The 25,803-nt window shown below is 36.0% G+C and overlaps 3 protein-coding genes across 7 annotated transcripts in view; 1 reads left to right on the forward strand and 2 right to left on the reverse strand.

Annotated features, from left to right (window-relative positions):
* LOC139969550 (uncharacterized) overlaps window positions 1-10,132 on the forward strand; it is a 204,661-nt gene extending 194,529 nt beyond the window's left edge. For all 4 annotated transcript variants that reach the window (XM_071974642.1, XM_071974644.1, XM_071974641.1 and 1 more), the window contains exons 2-4: window positions 4,504-4,912; window positions 6,500-6,907; window positions 8,117-10,132. In XM_071974642.1, coding sequence (XP_071830743.1) covers window positions 9,079-10,077 — 999 coding nt within the window. In that variant the 5' untranslated portion in view covers window positions 4,504-4,912; window positions 6,500-6,907; window positions 8,117-9,078 and the 3' untranslated portion in view covers window positions 10,078-10,132. The remainder of the gene's footprint in view (window positions 1-4,503; window positions 4,913-6,499; window positions 6,908-8,116) is intronic.
* LOC139969548 (lipase maturation factor 2-like) overlaps window positions 1-25,803 on the reverse strand; it is a 308,807-nt gene that overhangs the window by 152,583 nt on the left and 130,421 nt on the right. The gene's annotated exons all lie outside the window — the stretch shown is intronic.
* LOC139969553 (lipase maturation factor 2-like) lies at window positions 14,551-20,253 on the reverse strand. Its single transcript, XM_071974648.1, has 4 exons — window positions 20,145-20,253; window positions 17,432-17,522; window positions 16,790-16,956; window positions 14,551-15,537 (listed from the first exon to the last, which is right to left on the reverse strand). The coding sequence occupies exons 1-4, from the start codon at window positions 20,227-20,229 to the stop codon at window positions 15,407-15,409; spliced, it is 474 nt and encodes a 157-aa protein (XP_071830749.1). The 5' UTR covers window positions 20,230-20,253; the 3' UTR covers window positions 14,551-15,406.

Here is a 25,803-nt window from a genome sequence, read left to right on the forward strand (position 1 = left end):
AAATCTTAATGCAGCACGTTACTTGTTTGTGGTTACACAATGTGTATTCAAACGTGTGACGGCACACAAACGGGTCTAGACTTGCCAAACTATAGCTGACAAAGCCCTACTGAGCGTATTTCGAAATACGCTTTGTAGTGTTAAAACCGGTCGATAGAGAGGTTGAGTGATCTCCCATCTTACAAATTAACACAAATGTAATCGGTGTTTCCTTGGTATTATTTTAATTACCTTATCGTATAGAAAATAAATTTTATTTCACTAGACACACACCGTAGTTTCACAACTGTTTGTTTCTCGGATAAAACAGACTGCATACTTACATTTTCCTTGTAAGACTACTTTCTCTTGTTGTATATAGCGTTCACAGTAACACCAACGTACGCCTTAATACGTCAGGTTCAAAAGACTCTAAATTGACTTGCTGTAATTGTTTGGACCGTGTAGACACAAATAAAAATATTCTCTACTTTCGAGGGTTCCCGTTACGTGTTATAGCTAATGTCCTATTGATGTTATACATTTGGCCATGTTTGAGTTTTTGGAATTATTCAAATTTGTTTGTCATCTTTGCAGTAAGTAGATCTGAATATATAAATCAATAAATTAATTCACTTATTGTGTTTCACTCGAGTCAACAATGAATTATTTCAGGTTGCCATATAGCATAGTTACCTTTATCACGCACCTTATTATTTTCTTGTCTTTTTAAGTAACAACTAGTTCTGATTGACGAGATATCTACACCATGTTAAATGTATAGAGTTCATGCTTATACCCTGTTGTAACACAATGTATAACACTTTTCTAGAGATTACCCTTCCTTAGTAAATAATTTTTCTTTTTTTGAGCAGGAGCTCAACCTTTGACCTGATGATTATGATATTTCACCCATTAATCTTAATTCAACTTAATATTCAGACGAAAGTGATTTAAAGGAGTGTTAAACGTGGCGGGGGAGTTGGAATTATTATCAATAAATTAGTACTTTTTGTAATTAGAAATGATCTTTTATTAAACCCTCTTTTATTTGAGTCCATGTTTGTCTGAAGTTTAACTCAACAATAAAACTTTTATCTTGAGAGTTATTTATTACCCCCTGATGTCCCAATAACTGCATTAAATGATGCATTATCTGGTAGTTTGCAAAACATACAAAGTGGAAAGAAAACTTGCTATCATATTAAAGATGATTTTAATATTGATCTTTTGAAGCATGACCATTTGCCTCATATTTCACATTTTCTTGATTTAATGTATTCTCATCACATTATTTACCATTAATATAATAAACAACAAGGAATACATCCACATCTTCATCACTCATTGATAATATTGATATTGATACTCATTGACCACTTACCATCTTTTGTTATAAGGATCTTGGTACTAGTTTGTCTGTTAACACAAATAGGCTTGTTTACCACAGGTGGGATAGTAGTGCGAAAGCGCTACACAATGTCAAACTTGAACTATCTTCTTTTGATTGGGGACCTCTATTTAATGAGACTGATGCAGATGTGGCATATAATTTATTAGTCGATAGTGTTCACCAAATTATATCTAAGCATTGTATTATTAAAGAACTTGAGGTTAATTCTCATAGGCGCTCCAGTCCCCATGGATTACACCTGGTATTTTAAGATATATTTCCAAAAAGAACAAGCTTTATAAGAATATCATTCTCGCCCCCTCTTTCATTAATAAGTACAAGTACACTCAGTATTAAAAATAAGCTAACCAATATTATCAGATTGGCTAAAAGATGCATTATGAGAAATGTTTTAATAACAATAAAGCAACCTAAAGGAAACTTTGGATATCATTTATAAAATTCTTGGTCGTACTTCACCCAAACTCGTATTGATAAAATTAAAGAGAATAACAATTATATATATCACCGATGAACATGTAATGGCTGACTCATCCAACAACTATTTTGTTAATATATTGCAAGTACAACCCACTATGTAATTCAAATTTTCGTGACTTTCTTCCTGAGGCAAACCCAACATCTCTATTTTTATTACCAACTACTAACACAGAAATTATTGACTTAACTATGAATATGAAAAAAAATGTGCGTGTGGTATTGATAATATTTTTGTTAATGTTCTCCAAGATAAGCGTTTTGCTTTAGCTGCTCCTCTTACATTTATCTTTAATTTATGAATTTCAACTGGTGCTGTACCACTTCGTTCCGAGGAAGCTAAGTAAATCCGATACCAAAGGTGGTGATAGTTCATGTTCACAATATGTTCATAGTTCACATTATATCATCAATGGTACATCATATTCTTCTATTTTCGCATTTATTTACATTTACTTTGTAATGAATTATGTTACGATGGGTTCCATGTAAAATCTTCGGCTTCAAAGCCCTTCCACCAAATGACATATCGATTGTTTTAGTTCTTTTCATTGTAAAGTATGCATACAACTGTTGTCATATTTACATGCCTAACGAGACAACCAATTCATTATAGGTCTGTTCTGTCTGTTTATAAGGTACAATAAGTAATTTCATATTCTAAGAGTGATTGTGTATGTCTGTATGTGTTGACAACAAGTGTGTATCGTGTAGTGTTGTAGTACTGCTGTAGCAAACAGACCAACGTTGTATCAATGTTTCAATATTATTCCTTGAGAAAAAAGTACACCAAACAACAAAAGACGTTTCCCAATATTTTGGGCCAGACCATTCAATAATAGGTTGGTGACGAGTTTAACAACGGTGAAAGGTCGGCATAGTCGCATAGCTTAGGGATTAATAATAATACAAATAAAATTAATTCACTAAATTAAAATAGGTTAGTGCTGTGAAGTGTTGTTCTCAAAATATTTAGAGAGAAACAAAACACTGACTCTTTTAGATTGTGTAAAAGTAAGTTGACCTGACGTTTCGATCCTAGCAGGATCTTCTTCAGAGGACAAATGACACTCGCCATTTAGCCTCTGAAGAAGATCCTACTAGGATCGAAACGTCAGGCCAACTTGCTTTTACACATTCTCTTACACAGGCTCGCTAGTGGATAAGCAGTTTGCTAACAGTTTTATTTTATTTGGACTCTTTAAGATGCAACACAACTACAAAACACCTCTCTTAGTAGTGGAATATACCGACCGGCGAAGAGCGGGACATGATCCAGTTATGAATATAGACAAGTGATTTCGTCCAAGACTTATTCAGTCATTTGACTTCAAACCGTTTACATCTACAAGTTTACATAACGTTAATTACAATATTGTTTTATCTTGGTTGTTCAAGTTTACCGTGCATCAATGTAAGAATGACAGTCATGTGTTCCTTGTGCCCGCAAGGTTTTAATCTTCAACATCATCTGCAACGTCACATGGCCAGTCTACACGTGGGTGCGGGAGACTTTTTTGTAAGACGTGTCACAGATTTTTTTTCAAAACGCAATGCCTTAACACCAGAGTAAACATGATGTAGAGGGAACGATCAACACCTACGAAGAGATGCGTTGGTAAGACACTTGAATACTCATGATTAGTCGTCTAATGAAAACGAGCGGTCTGCTAAGAGACAACGAACATCCTCACCTGTCACCGATCCTCCTTTTACAATTGGACGTTTGGACGCTCAGAGAAGGGCCACATAAAAAAAAAGAGGATGAGGGTCCGATCCGATGGAATATGAAAGTCACAAAGCTGACACGAAGGATCCGAGGAGATTGCATACTGAGAATCACATACAAAATAGAAATAATTCTACTGATGGTGCCTATGGAACAACCAATACAAGCGGCCATGGCATGGATGACAAATTAAAGCTGGAAAACCCGGTCCGCTATTCTTAGAATCTCCTCTTGCATATAGTTTAGGGCGTGTGGACAGTTCAAAGTTTGAACGAACTTCTATCAAAAGCATTGGCTGGAAATACTGACCAAATTTCAAACGAAGGGTTAACTGAGACATATAGTTTGTAAGTTGAATCTGCCAATCGCTCTATTGCGATGGACTTACCTCTACAAATGTATCTCTATCGTATATCAGTATGCAAAGTTAGGCATGCTTCCATTTAACTACGATATCTTGGACAAATATTTCGAACGAAACTTTTAGGAGTATGTTGAGATGGACACTGAATCTGCCTTTATTGCCATTGCAGCCAAAAAACTAGAAGATTTGCCCAAACCAGACCTGTACGAAGACTATCAACGGAATAAACATCAATGGTTTCTACGTACAAATACGGAAGAACAATACGGAACGACAATCCTACCCCTGGTATGTTTAAGGTGGAATGGGAAGGAGAAGGCATTGTTGCCCTCAATAGTAAAATGTACTACTGCTTTGGCGGAACAATCAAAGAAAGGTACCAAAAACGAAATGCCGTCAGAAAGGTTGTGTATGTCCCCCGATTGACTAAAGGGACACACACACAACATTGTTTGCCCATGCAGGTCACATATGCGTACATGAAACTGAAAAATTTGTAAAGGTATCACATATGTAAATCACATTCTCTTTGTTATTCAGTTACCACCATGGCGATGCTCGGCACTGCTGCTGCTGCTACATGTAAACTCACGACGGTTGCATATGGAATAAGCCAGGCGATTGATATGTATAACGGTGTATGCAAGTCACAGGGTGGACGATTCAACCTCGCAGTTGGAGTACTGCAGGATGGGGACGTATTACTCTATCAAGAAAAACAAAGTCCATGTTTCGTGTTGCTTGAAGATCAAACACATCAGTTTACATACCATCGTCAAGAAAATGAAGTGATCACATACGTTGAAGCCTGTGATAACTGGGGTGATGGCACAGGTGGGAGTCCAAAACTTACTAGTGGTGGACCAGGTCAGGTTCATGTAACAGTCGAGGTGACGTCTCAATTAAACAGGGGTTTTGATTTTACTGTTTCGGTGTATGGTCGAAAAAGGTAATTTTTACTGAATGTTGCATTTAATGGCTCGTACGCCTTATTGTGTTTTTAGTTCAGAATTGATCTCATGATTGATAATTAATATGTTATTCTATCATGGACATATTCTCTTCAAACATTATCATACAAATTAATAAATAAATGATGCATGAAACTTATAGCCGTCAGTTTTCCAATCATGATTTCAAATATTAATGATGTGATATTATGGATTCGGAAAGACGTTTAATAATCTAATTGACTATTTTACATCAGTACTTCGGATATCATCAGCATAGGAATTAAACATCATAGAATGTTGTGGGCTAACCTTCAGGTGATTATAATGATTTTGGGGACATAAGTTATCACCGTTTCGCAAAGTATCATTGAAATATTTGAAAAGACACATCAAATAAAAAGTCATTAAAAAATTTGACATATCACAGTAACGCACAAACCGATCGTCAAATCCTGTCGAAAGATAACCGTCTGAAGAATGTTTCATATTTCCCTAAAAGCATACACGTTAGATGCAGATGTTTATTTTGTTATATTCTTCTAAAAGAGTAAAACTAGCTAACTTAATACCATTAATATGATGTGAGATTTCTAAAGCCACCTAAACACGACAACATATATTTTCCGTTTAGGGTGAAAACGCATGTTTAAGTACTAACTAATTACAACATATCTGACAAATAGCCTCGCAAAATAAGCAAAGAATACAGAAAGGTGTCTGATATATTCCTAGTTCACAAAGGCAATGCACGTCGAGATATTGAATTACAATTTAATTTATCAAACAGGTACCACAGCATGTACTTTTCATGATCCTTAATTAATGCTTCCTTTGAAGTTTATATTCTTTTTATTTAACTACTGGTGTAAAATTCTAAGGGACGGTGGAAGCATAAGGTCGGTAGTAATGGCGGTAAGAATACTCCAATGGTTTATGTCTACTTGTGTATTACTTTTCGACGACCATTGTGAAACTATGTTTCATAAGCTAACAATGCTTTGTTTTTGGAACACGCCAGGCGCTGCTAATTGACATTTTAAGAGATTTTATGTTTACAAATTCAATCCACAAGCGGCTCGCTTTTAGCAAGGTTAGGGAACTTTGATTAATTGAGTATGTGTTAGTGTATCATTAACATATAACGTTTAAACCTAAATAAACACCAATCAGTGCCTGCAAGTTTCTCCGGGATGTAATTGCAAGGAAACGTTAGCGAAAGTATTTACTTACTGACGGGCCGTATTGAGGCTGCAATCTTCTGGAGAGACGTCAACATATCACAAACTTGTTTCACTGCTCGGTTCGTTGTAATTTGCACAGTTCAGGTGTTTGTTTTGTTCTTATATAGTTTGGAAACATCCCCTTTGAATGATAATTACTCACTTCTTCACATACACTTGGTAACACAGTACGGAGGAACGTATCGTCACTAACAACAACACTAGGTTGTGTATGTCATGTCCCCCGATTGACTAGGGGACATACATAACATTGTTTGCCCATGCGGGTCACACAAGAGTACATGAAACTGTAGACCTTATACCGGTATCACATATGTAAATCACATTCTATTTGTTCTTCAGAGACCACCATGGCGCTGACCAGCCCTGCTCCTTATGCATGGGGTTGGGTTGTGATGCTCCCAATGGAGCAGCCCAGGTGACTGATACGAATACCGGGCTATCCAGGAAACAGGCTAAATCATTCAACCACAAAGTTGGAGTAAAGCGGACTAAGGACGTGTTACTCTATGAAGAATCCAAAAGTACATTTGGCGTGGTGTCGGAATCTCAAACACATCAATTCACATACCATCGTCGAAGAAATGAAGTGATCACATACGTTGAAGCCTGTGATAACTGGAGTGATGGCAAAGGTGGGAGTTCACAAATTACTAGTGGTGGACCAGGTCGGGATCATGTAACATTCGAGGTGACGTCTCAATTAGGCAAGGGTTTTGATTCTACCGTTTCGGTGTTTGGTCGAAGAAGGTAATTTCTACTAAATGTTTCATTAACTGGCTCATACGCCTAATTGTGTTATTAGTTCAGAAGTGATCTCATGATTGATAATTAATATGTTATTCTATCATGGACATATTCTCTTCAAAACATTATACAAATTAATAAATAAATGATGCATGAAACCTATTGCCAGCAGTGTTCCAATCATGATTTCAAATATTAATGATGTGATATTATGGATTCGGAAAGACGTATAATAATCTAAATGACTCTTTTACATCAGTACTTCGGATATCATCAGCATAGGCAGTAAACATCATCGAATATTGTGGGCGAACCTTTCAGGTGATTATGATGATTTTGGGACATAAGTTATCACCGTTTCGCAAAGTATCATTGAAATATTTGAAAAGACACATCAAATAAAAATTCAATAATTGTTTTTACATAACACAGTACCGCACAAACCGATCGTCGAATGCTGTTGCGATTCGAAAGATAACCGTCTGAAGAATGCTAATATTTCCCTCAAAGCATACACATAAGATGCAGATGCTTATTTGGTTAAATTCTTATAGAAAAAACTAGCTAACTTAATACAATTAATATGATATAAAATATCTAAAGCAACCCTAGCCCTAACAATGCTTTGTTCTTTGAATACTCCAGGCGCTGCTAATTGACATTTTAAGATATTTTATGTTTACAAATTCAATCCACAAACGGCTAGCTTTAATCAAGGTTGGGGAACTTCGATTAATGGTGAATATGTTAGTGTGTCACCAACACATTACGTATCAACCCAAATAAACACCAACCAGTGCCTGCAAGTTTCGCTGGGATATATTTACAAGGATTACTAAGCGAAAGTATTAAATTAAACACACGGGCCGTGTTATAGCTGCAATATTCTGGAGAGACGTCAACATATCAGAAACTTGTTTCACTGCTCGGTTCGTTGTTATTTGCACAGTTCAGGTCTTTGTTTTGTTCTTATATAGTTTGGAAACAACCCCTTTAAATGATAATTACTCACTTCTTCACAGACACTTGTTAACACAGTACGGAGGAACGTATCGTCACTAACAACAATACTAGGTTGTGTATATCCCCTGATTGACTAGGGGGCTATACACAACATTGTTTGCCCATACAGGTCACACAAGAGTAATAGGAACTGTAGACTTTGTACCGGTGTCACATAATTATGTAAATCACATTCTATTTGTTTTTCAGGTGGTATTATGCCTTGAAACGTTGATGCTGCTGCCGCTGGTGTTGCTGCTGTTTTGGGATACAAAAATAATAATACTCAGCAGTTACTTTTACGACGCTTAAGCGACCACAAATGTGGGAGAAAACAGCAAGGGCTTATGGATTATAATTGTAATAGTAATGCTTTACATAAATCGTCATTAATTGCGAAATGCATGGGGTTGATGCATCACCCTGTGCGTGTTTTGAGATAAAACCACCTACATAATGTTCAGGTTAGCTGTAGATGTAAAATTACTGTTTTGTTTTGGTCAATGAAAAACGTGGTCAGTCTTAGCTATAGTATATATACCACCATTCTTTAGAATGGAAAGAGATTCCGACTGAGGTAAATGTATCCTCAAATTCCACTGTTGCTATTATTCTTGTGGAAGTCGTATGTGTAATCTATAACGAGTCCGGGCGTGTCCGTTTGACTCGCAATATCTTATGTAGATATATTGTGGACATAATACTTCTTTTGAATACGACGATCGATCACATTGTTGAGTGGGCTAGGCAATCACAGAGTGCGAAATTCGATGCGTTTTCGTCCGTGATGATGGAAATCATTTCTACAATGTTATAGTAGAGACATATAATTTAATACATAAAGAAAAGTATGAAACCTTACATACATTTGTTAAATAACACAAGTAAGGTTTATTTAGCGTAAAGCCAGTTGTAAACTCATAGCCCAACTCAGGAGTAACGTCACAGTATCCTAAGCATGCAGTTTTTAAGCAAACACAAAATTTGGCAAAGGGTTAATTAGTCCTACATGCACGCATGCAAGCATGTACGGACGCACGCACTTGTTTGGGTATATTAGAGAACTGAAAGGAAGGAATGTCTTTCTAGCAATAGAATTGTCGTTTCAAGAAATGCCATTAACTGTAGACTGTTAGGTTCGTTTCTATGATACACCAACAGTTTTTTACAATATGTTTTTTATGAACAAATGTTCTGCAATTGTCATCCTGGATCGACAGAATTACATCATAGAAGCCATGCGTCATCTCTCCAACAGTGGTATTTACACTCTTCTTGACTCTGATCCCACAGTTATTTTCTTCCAGCAGATAAAACAGACTATCACTGATATGTACCAGCGGAACCAGATCTCTAAGAAGGCTGTTTCTTTCCTTTCTCCCACAGACTGTAAGGCAGCCAGGTTTTATCTCCTGCCCAAAATTCACAAGCCTGGTAACCCTGGTAGGCCTATCTTCTCTGTCAATGGGTCCCCCACCGAGAAGATATCCTTGTTTGTGGACCACTTCATCACACCTCTAGTTCCTCAGATTAATTCTTATATCCATGACACCCCCTTCCTCAGGAAACTTGAAGATATCAATAACCAAATCCCCAGTACAGCCATCATCGGTACTTTCGACGTCACCTCTCTTTACACTAACATCCCTCATGCTGAAGGTATCACAGCCACGTGTGCAGCCCTGTCTATGAAGGCCCACCCTTATCCACCCATCTCTGACATCAAAGTTCTCATGCAACAGGTTCTCACCAAAAACAACTTCACGTTCATGGACAAGCATTACCTTCAAAGACACGCGACTGTTATTGGAACGCCTGAAGAACGCACGCTCAGTACAGCTCCCTGCCGTCCCCTTATCTGGTGGCGCTACATTGATGACATCTTCTTCGTTTGGACCAGTGATGAGGATAGCCTGCTCACCTTCATCAATCACATCAATTCTTTCCACAGCACCATCAAATTCATCTCTGATTACTCTCACCAACAGGTTAACTTCCTCGATGTGACTGTTCGCAAGGAACACGGTACTCCCTCTACAGACTTATACACCAAGCCCACAGACACACACCAGTATCTCCATTCTTCGAGCTGCCAGAGATTGCGACAACAAGCTGCCCCTGGTTGTTACTTCCCACCCAAATCTTTTTCCTCTTCAGAAAATCACCTCTAACAACCACAACATTCTCCTCACTTCAGATAGACTCCAACGAGCCGTCCCTGAAAAACCCATCATAGCCTACAGACGACCACGCAACCTACGAAACCTTCTTGTGCCTGCTGCTGTTCCACCTATATAACTTCTAATCATACACCCATTCATCATGGTACTTTAAAATGTGATCGTACTTCGAGATGCATCGTCTGCAGCCACCACATTGTTGAATCCAATTCTATCACCAGCCACAGCATGCAACTCACACACAAGACTAAGGGTCACATCACTTGCACTACCACTAATGTCATCTATCTGATCTCTTGTAGAGTTTGCGGCATCCAGTATGTTGGCGAAACCAAAACCACCCTCAAGAAGCGATTCTATGGTCACAGATCCACAGTCAAAATCATGAAGACTGAGACCCCAGTTGGAGAACTGTTTAACCTTCCCAGCCATACTGTTAACGTCATGTCCCTACAGGGATTGAATCCTTAGGTAGCCGTCCTGACCTAGTACGAATCAGCAGAGGCTGTGGATGCGACGCCAACGCACCATTCAACCTCATGGGCTGAACATTCAGGAAGGAAGGACATGACTAAGTTTTCTTCTGTCCCCCACTCCTTCTCCCCATGTCCCCCCCCCCCTTTGCTCTTCTTCTCATAGCTCTCTTCCCCTCCTTTGTTCTCCACACTTTCTGTCTTTGTCCCTCTCCAGTTTATTCCCTAATCTGTGCCTTTAATCCTCTCTTTGTCCCTCCTCTGTTTATCTCCTACCTCTCCTCTAACCATATGTTGTTTTCTTCTCACCATCCACTGTCTACTTATAATCCCCTTACATCTATCTCATTGTGTTCACCATGCTCATTAACCTGTTTGTATTCTGTGCGAACTTTTGTCCCTTCTGCTACTGTTACTTGTCACTTAGCCTCTGAAGAAGATCCTGCTAGGATCGAAACGTCAGGCCAACTTACTTTTACACATTGTATTATATCTATATCATATTCGACAAAGAACTATAGGATGCTTTTTCTCCCCCTGATTTAATCGTGTTACTGGACCGTTTCAAAGATGAAGACAAACCTTCGTATAATTACGATTATGAATCGACTATCAAGTCAAGAGGATGACTTAAAAGAAAGGGATCTTTGGTTCCTGAAGGATGACGAACAAGAATATAAAGTTAGTTCAATACTTATATGAAATTAATGATTGGTATACTTTCACGCCCAAAGACTGACGCAAGTCATTGCTGTTATCATACTGTATTAGAGGAGTTATAGCTAATGCCAAAGAGGGGCAGTTTAATGTTCAGTAGTATCCATTTAGTAACGTTCCTGAGAAAATTGTAGTTTTGGATTTGCGAATACTTCCTAAGCATGTTAAACAATACTATATAGCTAACACGTTCAAAAACATCACAAATTGCCAATCTCGTTTAGTCATGTTTGAGATTGGCGGGAGTGAACGTTTCTTGAATGATATGTTGAGCGTAGCGTTTACTCGGAACAGAATGGTTTCTTTTATTTTCATATAATCTGATCGACGTTTCTCGTCAAAACGGCATTCAACTGCACAACTACGTGTCCGTCTTTGCCAGTCCAAATCACCAGCAACACTTAACACATGTTATAGACCAGTTCTGGGTCACAGATATTATCACGTGGTTCAGATTTACAGGGGCGTATCCAGGATTTTCCACTAGGGGGGGGGGGCGTCAGGCATGAATGATCGCCGTCCTGTTGGATGGGTCTAAGAGGAGGGGTGGACAATTTTTGCTTTCGAAAAAGGGCTGAAATGCAAAATGGTGCCATATGTGATCCATTTTTCGACCTTAATAATAAGCAACATTTCCAGTAAAAATGGACACAAAATGCACAATTTAGTATGGCTGGCATGTCACTTAGTGTTTATAGTGATAATACAAACACAATTACCATCTATGTTTCTAAAACTATTATGCCGCCGGACTTCGCCAGAACCTTTTTGTGGCAAACAAAAAATAAAGCATACGGGAGGGGAGGGGGGGGGGGTTGAGCGATCACCGACATCTCACATAAAGGTCGTCATCAATTTTTTTTTTTTTTTTGCTAAACTTTTTTTTTTTTTTGGTGACGGCCAATGGGGGAGGCCCGCGCCTGTTGCGCCCCCCTGAATACGCCCCTGTATTTATAGGTCACATTGAGAGTATATGAGCCATTAGTTTGAAAGAAGAGTTTGTAATGAAATTGTTGACTTATCAGTGTGATGTTATTTAAGATTCCAGCAAATTATTATCAATTTGCGCAACTTACTTTGCTATCGATTCGCTATTCCACCAAAAAATATTTTGTCATTCAGAAATTAATTAATAGCTATTTAAAACGACAATATGGACCTAGGTATTTGTCTCTGCTATTTGTATTGTGATATCGCACGTAAAACATTTATTGAATTTATATTTGATTGAGTTGGAATATCTTTCTCCATGTTTCCGTAATATTTAGTGTAATCATTGAAATATAATAAGCTAAGCTGCTATACTTTCCATTGATTTAGTTCAGTTGTATTATCATTTGTATAGACCGACACACTTTCAAACCTTAAAGACGCTAAATACATATTTCATGATAGTTGTTTCCCTATAGGAAGTTAGTAGGACTATATCCTGTGGTTACAGAACCGACACAAGGTTGAATTTCTTATTTCGAATAGAGATCAAGCTAGTTTGGATATTAAATCAAGGCATCGTCGTTCGCAAAGGCTTTCGTTTCCAAGTTAATATTCACTTCAAGGTAAATTAATTTTCATATTTACTTACCAAGGTTTTTAACGTTAGAGGTTTTAGAAAAACTGTCTTCATTTAAATCATTTATTCATTTAAATCATTTAAATTGAATCATAAATCATTGATCATATTGAATCATATATCAAAATCATTTAAATTGAAATGAATCATAAGGAAATTAATCAGAAAACACAACTGATATCCTTATAGGGCGAATTATTTCACGTTCTAAAGTGTGCGTTATCAGTCTCAGCCTACTTTTCCGATATATCTGTCAGAATGTTCATTATTAAATTGAAGTAATAGCGGTATATACGACGTATAGCGGTATTCATCAACCAGATCATTTGTCATTTGAAATAATAAATGGCATATACGATTTCTCGGAACCATCAGAAGATTCGTAGAACTTATCCAAATCAAGATTGTACTGTAATCAAGCGGGATAAAGATATCGTGGCGTTGTCTAATTTATCCCGTTCTTCGGGAACGACATCATAAACTGATTAACCTTGGTGAATTTCTCGACATTGCTAACAACTAAATGACGACAGAGTATATTGTTTGAGATTGCTTTCTTTCCATATTACCATTTATAACATATCAGCTCATGAGATGCCTTTTCACATCAAAGTTAGTTACATCCTAACCAAGTAGGCCATGGACACTGGTTGTTTGTCCAGAGGTTGAAACCAGTAAAGAAGTTCGTCATTCCATTGTAAGGTTTTACAACCTGTATCGAGCAATGCTAGTTTTGTGTTGGTGAGGTATTTTTACATTGTGGTACAGCTCTTAAACGTACTTTTGGTAAAATGATAAAGTTAACGGTGAAGCACGATTACAGATCGATCAAATTTGCTGACCTCAAGCGAGACGACCAAATAGTGTGTGTTTCGTTTTGCCATCCGTGTTGGCACGCCATTGCTTTGAAATTAAAGAAGTGAAAGCCATGGAAAATGTCATTGATGTATTTGATGTCATTTGATGTAATTGATGTCATTAACCAATTATATTTTTGTTTTCTATCTTTGTCTCTCTCAGTTAATTGGTATTTACCCCATGAATTTTTTTATTCAAAGACCGACGTCAATGTTACGAAATACATAGAAATAAATTTCCCTAAAATAACTGATAAAAGCCATGTTTATGTGTCTATTTTGTTTGAAGCATTTTGCACATTTCAGAATTTCGTCAACAGGGCCCCCTTTAACCATTCAAACTAAAAACCAGTGTCATATGGAAGAAATGTAACAAATTCATACAAATCTTTGTTTGACAAAAGAGAAAAATATTTATTGCATTTTGTTCAATGATCAGCTTTGCCTAACAAGGAAAATATAACATACACCAAGCAAACACGTACTCGAGAAAAGAAATTATCAGTCCTTTTGAGGAGTGGTAATTATAGAACAATTTGATATGCTTACACCATAAAGTTAACGACATAAACAGTTGACACCAATTGAAAATTGATATCTAACTTATCAATGGAGAATAACATCTAACCATAAGAGAAACTTTCCATGTATGTATATATATATATATATATATATATATATATATATATATATATATATATATATATATATATATATATATATATATATATATATATATATATATATATATATATATATATATATATATATATATATATGTATATATATGTATATATATATATATATATATATATATATATATATATATATATATATATATATATAAATATTTCGTAATAATTTATTCAGGCGAGTAAAGTCCAGGAATTTTTATTGACAGAAATAGTCCTATGGCAGAACAATTTGACATTTTATATCGAAGAGAAAATAGCTTCTACGTAGTTGAAACCTTATCTCGGTATCGTTCTCAACTCTATATATGTTCTTTGAATGTAACTTTTTCTTTACCATTTAGGATATGGATTCGACCTCAAGATGCAGTATTTCCAGCACTGTCTTAAAGTTGGTCACTATTATGATGATATATAATATCAGGCTCTTCTAAAAAGAAAATATTGTAATTCACAAACTACATCCCGCATAATCCAAACTAAAAGAACCAAGTTGAAATAATCGGAAGACTGGCACTGATAAATCAACGCTAATTTTCAAGATCCCAAAATATTCCCAAAAAGTTTATTCTTTCGACAGATGAGAAGTTTCTTTGCAAACTTTATAAAAAAAAGTTTCTTTTTTAGCGACTTCTTTGCAAATGGTGCCAAAACACACAAGTCTGTGATATCATTTCAACACCTTGGTAGGTTTGCATCATAAGTAAAGTGAAATTTCATTTCATGCAAACAATGTTCATTAATCATGACCAACATGATTCTCTAAAAGATATCGCTAAACATTTTCTTGTGTAATAGGTTTGCTGTCAAGATTACATATCTCCGGCAATCAAAATCAACCAAAAATGTAAAAAACATGATGAAAAAGAAAAACAATACTATAGAAAAGACCGAAACAAAAGAAGTATTACAAATTTGTATGGTCCCCTTACCCCTTACCCTTAAAATGCTACATTTCTCAATGTGATGAAGATCACTAAAAGTCCTTTTCGGCTGCAATACAGACATTACCTAAAGATGCTTATCATTAAAACAGGTATAAATATAGAAAATATAAGAACTGGTCCACTTAAATTTCCAAAATAGAGTCTTATGGTTGACAGAAACCAGTGTAAATAGCCTCCAGTTTTCTTTTTTGATTTCTATGGAAACAAGAAAAAATCATATGAAAATACAACACTGACATTAACATTTTTCAATTCATGTTTTTTACTCTAAAGTGACATTAGTATTGATATTGAAAAAAAAAATCACCCTACGTCCAAGGGTTGAAATAAGCGGGCGCCCAGGCGCCATTCGCGCCCGCAAGCACTAAAATAGCGCCCTGGACATGAAAATACAATACGCACAGGCGCTTTTTTGTTGGCAAATAAGCGCCCGCATACTCCTGTAAATATCAGCCTGATCATGCGCTGCACAGAAGCCTGAAACTAAATTGCATGCTAGTGCTATATAGTAACTGCTAGCGATTTGATAAATCACTGATCGATCGAGTGCATGCACAATAGCACTGGTGCACATGGTTTATATATCGCACAACACCTGTGATGATACGTACGTACATGCCGTACTTGAATTTTGTTTCTCCTTTTTAATCCTGGTAGTGAGAAAATAGCTCCTGGTCCTACTGAAATTGCCGCGAACCAGGAGCCACTTTTTTAGAAAGTGGCTCCTGGTCCACAAATCCTTATTTCAACCCCTGCCTACGTCACAAAACAACTAGAGAGCTAATAAATTATTTCAACATTTTCATTTAATATAAAATATAAATGAATCATTTCCTTGGATCAAATAAAATGATAGTTTGAACAATACTCTCCTGGTTGACAAAATTCCTGCAAAGTAGCAACCAACAAAAGTAGCACTAAACAAAATTGAACATTTAAATATTTGGTTGGCCTAATGAAAGTCATCAAACTTCTCGTTTTCATTTAATTTATTTACATATTTTCATTTATTGATTTTTGTGTATGTGTGTGTATGTGTCTCAAATCTCAAAGGCGCATATATAAGCAATTTACAGAGATAACTAAGATCATTTTCCATTTCATGGCAACTCTCTTTTTAATTGCAGTATCATTAAACCATCTCTGATGACACTAATTAACGAGGAATCAAAACCATTTTGTCTCTCGAGTTATTGTTTAAATGGAGGCATAACCCTGACGACACTAAACCTTCTTTTTTCTTCAGCTCACCGATAACTCTATGAGACCCTTCCAATTGTTATTTTTATCTTCTAATTCTAAAAGCTTCAGTAACAGTATCTATAGCATCCATTTTATCTACCAAACAGTCAAACCAGATATTAGGCATTGAAGTCAATGGTTTCGACCCAAAAGACGTAGACATTTTTAACTTCAGCGAGTGGGAAATATTCCTTCATTTACAAACCTACTCCTTTGTTCATGATCGTAGATTGGAGCGCACTTGGAGGTATTTTACTCATATATGTTAGTCCAGAACTTTGAACAAACGATGTTATAGCTTGACTTTCTTTGGTCACAGGGCTAAGGTATGTCTCCACTTCTTTTCTTCTCCACCAGTTCTTTGAATTTTTGCTGAAGAAAAAATTAAGGGAAGATTGTGATTTAATATTTGTTTGAAAAGTAAATCAAATCAGCTAAATAATCACTCTAACAGCTTGTTATTATCACAAAAAAAAGAGGACATTTCCTATGAATTTCCATAATCTGTTCTTGACTAAGTTACAAGAAGATGCAAAGCCAACCATCGTCTTAGGTTTTACAAGACTATAAATCATCTTCAAACTTTTCGATTAGTTTCAGCATTTACAATACTTTGCAACTGTGTCTCTTCTACAGTAAATTCATAGGTAGAAAACAATTACTGAGTAAAACATTGAAGAGTAAAATGATTGTTGCCATGGTTTCCATTTTAAAGAATCTGAAGTTGACATTAAATAGAAAAGTTTACATGTTCAATCTATAATAGCAACTTTAATCACCTAAGATTGAAGAATAAAAAAAGATATGTATTCTGGAGAGAAAAAAAAGAAAGAAAAAGATCGCTTACCTCCAAGAAGTGAAATGATAATGATATAGCTTTGCTCGGATGAACTTTGGTGGAGACTTTGGGAATGGATTATGGTCGATAAGATCGAGAACTGCAACCAAATGGAAAAGATAATCAGACGAAAGCTTAATAAGGCACAACAAGAAAGTCTTCTGCAGGCAAGGCCGAATCAATATCAAACAAGTTTCGAGAGTGTGTAAAAGTAAGTTGGCCTGACGTTTCGATCCTAGCAGGATCTTCTTCAGAGGCCAAATGACAAGTAACAGTAACAGAAGGGACAAAAACACGCACAGAATACAGATAGGTTAATTGAGCATGGTGAACACAAAGAGATAGATGTAAGGGGATTAGTAGACAAGGAATGGAGAGAAGAAAGAAAGAAACCAACTGGGGAAGGGGAGAGGTGGGAGATAAACAGTGGAGGGACAAAAAGAGGATTAAGGGAAGGGGGAAAAGTTTGGAGAGTATCCTGGCACACCTACAATGCCCAATTTGGGAAACTTCACAACACATAAGATTGCATCCTATGCAGCCTGGCTGCAGGATGCTGCAGCCCCCTCAGCAGCTCCCCATTCTTGATAAGTTACCTAAGAGGGATTTGTATCTTCTTGAGGAGGAAATGTATACACTTGTTTCTCCAATGCAGTGTTACAGGGGGAAAAGCTTTTGAAGGCCTAATCCAGCATGTGTAATATGTGATTCCTGCAAGGTGTGCAAAAAAAGATGCATTTCTCCCTTTCACGTACCCTGTACATGAACTGAATATGAAATTGTATAGCCACTGGTTTGCACCTAGAAAGTAATGCCATCATTGGAAGCCAACAATACTATCACACTTTCTCATTTCTACATGCGAATTAAAGCCACAATTATCAATTGTTATCAAGTTTTAAAAGCTATTTGCTAGCAGATTGGAATAAAAACTTCTCAATCATCGGAACAGGTTTTGAGGGAAATTCACAGAAAGTCCTCGTGGGAATTCACCGTGCAAAAATTCAAATATAGAAACCAAAAACAGAAAATACAGAAACAGTGGAGAGCTGTGAAACAAAATATAAATGTAATGAGTACAGCAGGGTTTGACTTTTCTTTTCATTTTGAAGTACCCATTTGTATCAGGAGAACTCTGTTGTTTGCTTTATATGGACAATTTTCTATCTTGGAAAAGGGTAACTAAAAATTACCGGAGGTTCCAAGGCGTGGGTATCAAAGAACGTACACAGGCACGAATTTCTTAGTCAAGGGCCAGAGTGTATTACAAACTGTCTCCTGTATTTTGGATCAGGTCACAGTTACAATACAAAGGAATGTGTATTAATTCCAATAGTATGTATAGCACTTTCTATTACGTAATTAGCTTGGCATAGTTATATTTTAAAGTACAGTTTATGTTATTGAATATATAACAGACAACACCGGGAAATCCCCCTTCGTAGCAAACATAGTTCGTTGGAAATTCAGCAAGAGTTTCCACCTCGTTATAGCTGTCAGAAAGTAATATTCAACAAACTCTGACATTAGTGAAGAGTATCTGATAACAAGACAGATATCACTGGAAAGTAAAAGACCACACAGAAACCGAATACTAGAATAGAGGTGGTTACCGATACCACAATTCTATAGTGAGACAGATAAACAGGGTGTGCAGACCTCCCAGCGGCTCTTCAACACAATATAGGTTTATTTAAAGATTGTACATGAAGAAATGAAGGTTTTTAAAGGCTTCAAACATGAAAATAATGGTATTAAAAAGGTCCAAAATGAAGTTAATTTGTAACAGACTCACCATCTATGCCTATTTTTACATCACCTGTGGTCCTTATTTAAAATACCTGACTTACGTTAACTGTTGTTTGTGAGTCTGTTTTGTATCACTGCATGAATCATGCCTGGCTGTCCACAAAATCTTAATGGCAAATGGTTAGCATGACTGAATACAATATTTCTACTCTAAACTAAATTGTTAAAAAAAATTATTTACTTAATATAAAAATAAAGGTTTTAAAGAGTGTTTTGAAAAATAAAGAGCCATGTTTTAAATGAGGTTTTCAAATGAATCATGCATGGTTGTCCACAAAAACATGGCCAATGGTTAGCATGACTGAATACAATATTTCTACTCTAAACTAAATCGTTAAAAAATTAATATAAACTAAAGGTTTTAAAGAATGTTTTGAAAAATAAAGAGCCATGTTTTAAGTAAAGGTTTTAAATGAATCATGTATGGCTGTCCACAAAAAAACTTAATTGCCAATGGTTAGCATGACTGAATACAATATTCCTACTCTAAACTAAATCGATAAAAAATATTTAACTTAATATAAAAATAAAGGTTTTAAAGAGTGTTTTTGAAAAATAAAGAGCCGTGTTTTAAATAAAGGTTTTTAAATGAATCATGCATGGCTGTTCACAAAAATTTAATGGCCAATGGTTAGCATGACTGAATACAATATTCCTACCCTAAACTAAATCTTTAAATATTTTTTTTTATCTTAAAATAAAAATAAAGGTTTTTAAAGGCGTTAAAGAGTATTTCGAAAAATAAAGAGGCAGTTTTTTTTAAATAAAGTTTTTATTAAAGGTTTTGCTGGGAGGTCTAGGTTTGGGAAAAATAAGATGAGGGGATGGGGAGGCAAGCCAAAAGAAGATGCTTCCTTTTAGCAAACTGTAATATTTTAAAATAACAAAATCAGTACTAAAGTGAATCATTTACCTTCCTCTTGATTGGTTAATATGCGATAGATCAGCCTGATGAACCAAGGATTTCGTCGGGCCGAGCCGAGAGCCGCGAACCACATCTGCCAATCGAGACTTGGTTGATGAGGAGCTGAAGTTATAAATTTTAATTTACGAATTTTACGAATGATTTCATAAAAGACTTATCTCTTTCGACAATTTAAACATGGGAACATGCTAGATCAAACTCTTCAGGAACAGCATTGTGGTAATTTATTATAAAAAGCCTCGAAGCGTATTTTTACACTATTGTATACACCTTAAATGACTATTACTTGAAATAAATTTCGGTTGGTCAAACTATTCAAGATATCTGGTTCAATCCAAACCAAATGAACAAGATTCGGATGTTACTATTAATATACAGTGTTTATGCCTGGATGTCTCAAAAGGAAGAAAATGAGCAACAATAAGTCAGAAACATATTTGGTGGCTGGGATATGGTGGCACCTAGGTCTGACAACATTAAATTCAGCATCTTCTCAACAGGTATTTATTTTAATGTACTTTGGGTGGTACTTTTTCTCATGTATGCAGACTAAATAATTTTTTTTAATCTATGCATATTTTGAAAGACCTATTTTCCTCCTTTCGGGACATCGGGGAACACATCAGATCAGTATCAGAAAAATCTGAGATGGTCGTCTGGCATTCCTCTTTGACCAACCTGTCACAATATTTTCACAAAATGAGATGAAATGTACTAAAGGCAATATTCCATTGAAGTCCCAAATTAATGAATAACTAAAATAACATCAGAGGTCCTGTTCTCAAACCAAACAGGAAAGCAATTTTTTTTTGTGATTCTGAATACTTAACAACAACTGCAGGAACAGCAGAGATGTCACCTGGCTTGTATTTAAATTCATATGGCTGAAATTATACCAAAAATGACCAAAGGAAAAATGATTTACAAAAACAAATACTTTAATAGCCATGTGCGTTCTGTCATCTCTGAAAGGCTGAATGTTAATCTCCAACCGTTCTGATATGCCGGTTCATGGAGCTAAGTTGAACATTCGACACTGTAATGGTATATATGTGTGTGGAGCAGAGTCAATATATTAAATATGAACCATAAATACCATATATTAAAGTGCTGTTATCAGGAAATAAAACATGCTCAAGAGCACTGTACAAAAGAACCAATACCTGGAATATAAAATTACCAACGTAAGAAAAAGTAAAAGTAATAACAACAGCAATAAAAGTAAAGAAATGATATAAGACAGGGTTATAAACCACAATAAAGAATATAAAAATAAAAATATACATAAAAATGGGCACAGTAATGTGGATAAAACAGCAAATAAGATTAATGCCCATACTCAAGCCTAAAAAGATAAGTTTTAAAATGCTTCTTAAAAGTGCCAATAGTGATTATAGGTAAACACTGTGATTTGACAGTACCTTCCAGTGATTTCAGGACTCAGCTTAGGAAGGACTTACCATCCTCTGTCGGGGAAAAGGTGAATCAAATTTACACTGGGATTATACCGTGTGATTTTGATTTGATTTTATTCAGCAAATTATAATATATTACAATATAAATTTCGCACGTACGCGATACCTTAACATAAAATAAAATGACAAATCGATGAGATTCAAAAGATACTAGTTGGACTTTGAACGCAAATAGGATTTCACGTCCTTTCTACTGGTGTAGCAAAGCAACCTTGTTAACTATTAGCCGAAGTGCACCATATTTCACTTATATAGAATATATAGGCCTATATACAAACATAAATATAAACGCAATTGGTGTGATAACGAGTGTTCTGGATGTATATAGATAACAATATTCCAAAGTAAAAGAAATAAATTCATCTACGTATAAAAAGTATTATGTGACCTGCACCAGTGATTTTTTCTTTGTGTGTGCAGTATAGGCCCATTTAATACTGCCATTGTATCATTTATATTTCATTTTTATGACTTGACAACGTGCAGCGTAGCAAGCAATCTTCATGTTAAGCTTTTAACATACGACTTACTGTGGATACTGAATTCGCAACGATAGAACCGAACTGTGAAAGTTATGTTTGGGTGATGTAGCATTACAAACCTTTACCATATATGTCATATTATACCGATATATAATCAAATGGTCTGTCTCGGAGTTCTGAACTTAACTACTGTTGTATGACTATACCGGCAGTTTTAAAGTTTAAAAATTTGCAGATAATTGTGATGGCAGGTTTAATATTACTGTCCCTATTGACCCTTAAATATATGATTAGTTTAAAAAAGTTTTAATTCTAACAAGAGGAACTGCATTTCCATGTAATATAACTTAATCTGGCCTTTTGCAAACGCACTGTGGATTCTCGGAAAACCGACGATTGAATTGCTGGAAAGTGATGCATGGTGTCATATTGTAAACCGGAGTGAATATTTTCCCAGTGTTGATTTGCCCTGAAGTACAGGGAATATGCAGAACCCCCTTCACCTATACGGAGTTTATTCATTCTTGCATTTATTTCTCATTTATTACATGGGGTGGTTTTCTTTCATGCAAAGAACACTTTGATTTTATGAACAGGATGCGATGTTCATGCTTTTTCACAAAAATTATGTCATGGTCGCTTGTAAAGTTTGTTTTCCAAAGTAGTCGGGGCTATAGTTTCCACTTCCCCGCCCCTTAATCCCCTTTCCCACCCTCCCTCCCCTTCCAATGCTTGTCCGTATTTAACTTCCTGATCCGTGACATGGAGTTCACAAGCAATTAGTTGAACCTCTGCCAAACATTTATGTATACAATAACTTTGTAAACATGTAAGGAAAACGAAACTAACAGCTTCATACAACTATGGAGCTGTTTATAGCTCCATGATACAACTGAAAAGACTATGACGTCACACAGTGATCCTATAAAACAGAGGCCTTACTTTTGAGCATTACATTCAGACATAACTTCTAATGAAATCAACGAAGCGTTAAAAAAGGTGAATTCTCAGAAAAGCAGGATACGTGCTACTAGAAGCTCAAGATGTACACAGGTTCGTTAGTTTTTATTCATGTGAATTACAATATAAAGTTTATTTATATATTTATTTAATATCAAATTAATATAAATTATATCAGGTTCTCAGAGGATATCTAAGTTTCGTATGTCAACTATAAAGTGATACTAAAGTACGCTAGTCGAATGTAAGAAGGTGCGGAATCAATCTTAATTGCCATATCGGGTGACTTGTTACCTCAAAAATATATATTCTACATTATGTATATCGAAAATCTGAGCTACATATTTGAAACCAATTTACTTTCTACTGCGTTTTATAATCAGGTCGAATGAATTAAAGCTTATATTTTGTGTAGGATGCCTGGGATAGTGTTTAATTTAATGTGAATAGTCACATATGCTTGTTGAACCTATTCTGCCAGATAGGCTGAGTTTACAGATTAGTCAAGTCCCAATATAGAGACCCTAATATCTACTGAACCCCAAGTTTTACGTACCTCTCTGAGCACCATCCCACAAGCTATATACCCAAATTTTGCTTTTCGGGTTGTACATGCAGCAAACTTGATTAGGCGGGGCATATGTATCTTGGGGTTCTAGAGGATTGTAGTGTGATATTGCTTGTACATTTCCTTGCTTCCATCAAATAGGATGCATCAGTTAATTGTAGCAAATTTTAAAATGTAAACTTTATAACAAAAACATGATTGATTCGCATCTAGACATCCCATAATGGTCCAGCCATGTATGTCAATCAGCCAGGAAAAATTTAAATTAAACCCACCGGAACCCCCCCCCCCAAAAAAAAACACACACACCCTTGAAGTCATGTGCACCTCACTGCTCGGAACCACCGTGGCACCAGCGAGTCGGTAAAGACCTATCCACTCGATAATTTCAATTCAATTCACTTCAACTTTCTTTCAACCAACAATGTTCAAAGAATTTACAATGATCTGTTTAGACAAGAGACTTTAAACAAAATAAATGTTTGAAGGGATTACACAAGGACGCTACTAAAAGCTTGTGGGATAACAAATATTATCGTTCCCTAACCTCATTTGTTAGACTTTATCAGTTTCATGCGTTCTTTCTTTCCTGTCTAGAATTGAACAAACTCAATGCCACAGCTGCAGAAACTGTTTGGACTTTGTCTTCTACAGGTAATGTACCGTTTTATAAATCAATAAAATTGTAAATATAATGCACGGAAATTCCCAGTATGAAATCTTTGTACGGCGACTTATCAATGAGGTCTCAAATCAAAATGAAAGTAAACAGGAGAATGATCAGATGAAACAGTCCAATATTATCTAACCTAACATTAATCTAGTCAAGTAGAGAAACCAGTTGTAAACAACATAAATCAGTACACATTGACATGTTGATATACATTGAACTATGCATGCATATCATGACCGCGGGTAACCGTATTGTCAACTTAAGAAATAGGACAACATATCTTGAAGACCCTGGTGCTGTGATCATCTTGGCGACCCTCCGGTGGCGGATGCTATACCCTGGGAATTTACGGGGAGGGGAGGGGAGGGGTATGCCCCTGCCTTGTGAGAAATATTTGAATAGGACTAAGAACGTTGAGGTGCAGAATTGAATTTGGGACATTGGTTGCTATCGGCTCATTAAACCAATCGGCGGCGTTTGTGTCTTGAAAAATGACCCATATGTTGCCTCGGACGACAATAGTACCCTTCGTGGTTAAACTGATATTATTATTATCATTATTATTGCAACGTATGGTAATCAATACAAGTTTCGGTGACATATCCTTGTGAGGGTACCGTCACCCCTAGATAAGATTACCTTCATGATCAGATTTTCAACAAAAAAATTGTTTTTTTAGAACAGTACTTAAGTCTTATGTATAGAGGAACGACATTGAAAACCAATGTAGCCTACTGCCTGTTTACAAACGATTCTGAAGTGTATACTATATAAATTAAGGGGACAAACAAGAACATCAAAATATGACCCTACCCTACCCCCTCCTCAAAAAGCATATGTTATGCTTAGGGTTCCTCTAATGGAGGATTTTAGGCGAAGTCATAATGTTGATAAGTATAGTCAATGAGAAAGCAAATATTTGAGTGCTGGTAAGGTATCTAAAGATTGCAGTTTTCAAGATGTTTACCATTAAAACAAGATCATTTTCTGGGATGTTCCTTTAAGGTTTAAGTGCTGATAAAGTCGGCTCTTCGGTTTACGCCATAATGTTAATCCTTTATTTTTATAAATCGTAATAACTTGACCGAAAAAAATGTATTTCAATGTATAACTTTGTAAGACATTCAACATCAATTAATTCATTGATACCCCATGCATTGATTCCCTTGCGTTATCACAATGATAGAAAAAAAAATTATGGCAAATGTCTCGGGCACCTACTGAAAGAAAAATAAATTGCAATGTGTTTTTCAATGGTTAAACTGATATTATTATTATCATTATTATTGTAACGACTACCCCAATAATTCTAACCAATATGGAAAGGTAATAACATAGCAAATGGTTGTATGTTTTTGGCATGCGATGTAATAACCGATGCATGCCTATATGATATGCACATTAACATGTTGAACGCGCGCACAAATTTTGGTTATATTTTTCGGGCAAGTCGTTACAGCTCCCCCCAATCAAATTGGGCTCCTACGCC

Source organism: Apostichopus japonicus, chromosome 7 (assembly GCF_037975245.1).
Source record: "Apostichopus japonicus isolate 1M-3 chromosome 7, ASM3797524v1, whole genome shotgun sequence".
NCBI classification, from domain to species: domain Eukaryota; kingdom Metazoa; phylum Echinodermata; class Holothuroidea; order Aspidochirotida; family Stichopodidae; genus Apostichopus; species Apostichopus japonicus.

Coding starts and splice junctions, on each gene's coding strand:
- LOC139969553 (XM_071974648.1), bottom strand. CDS start 20,229: ATGTGGTTCGCGGCTCTCGGCTCGGCCCGACGAAATCCTTGGTTCATC. Junction 17,523..20,144: donor ATTAACCAATCAAGAGGAAG/GTAAATGATTCA, acceptor ATTTGGTTGCAG/TTCTCGATCTTATCGACCAT. Junction 16,957..17,431: donor TATCATTTCACTTCTTGGAG/GTAAGCGATCTT, acceptor TTTTTTCTTCAG/CAAAAATTCAAAGAACTGGT.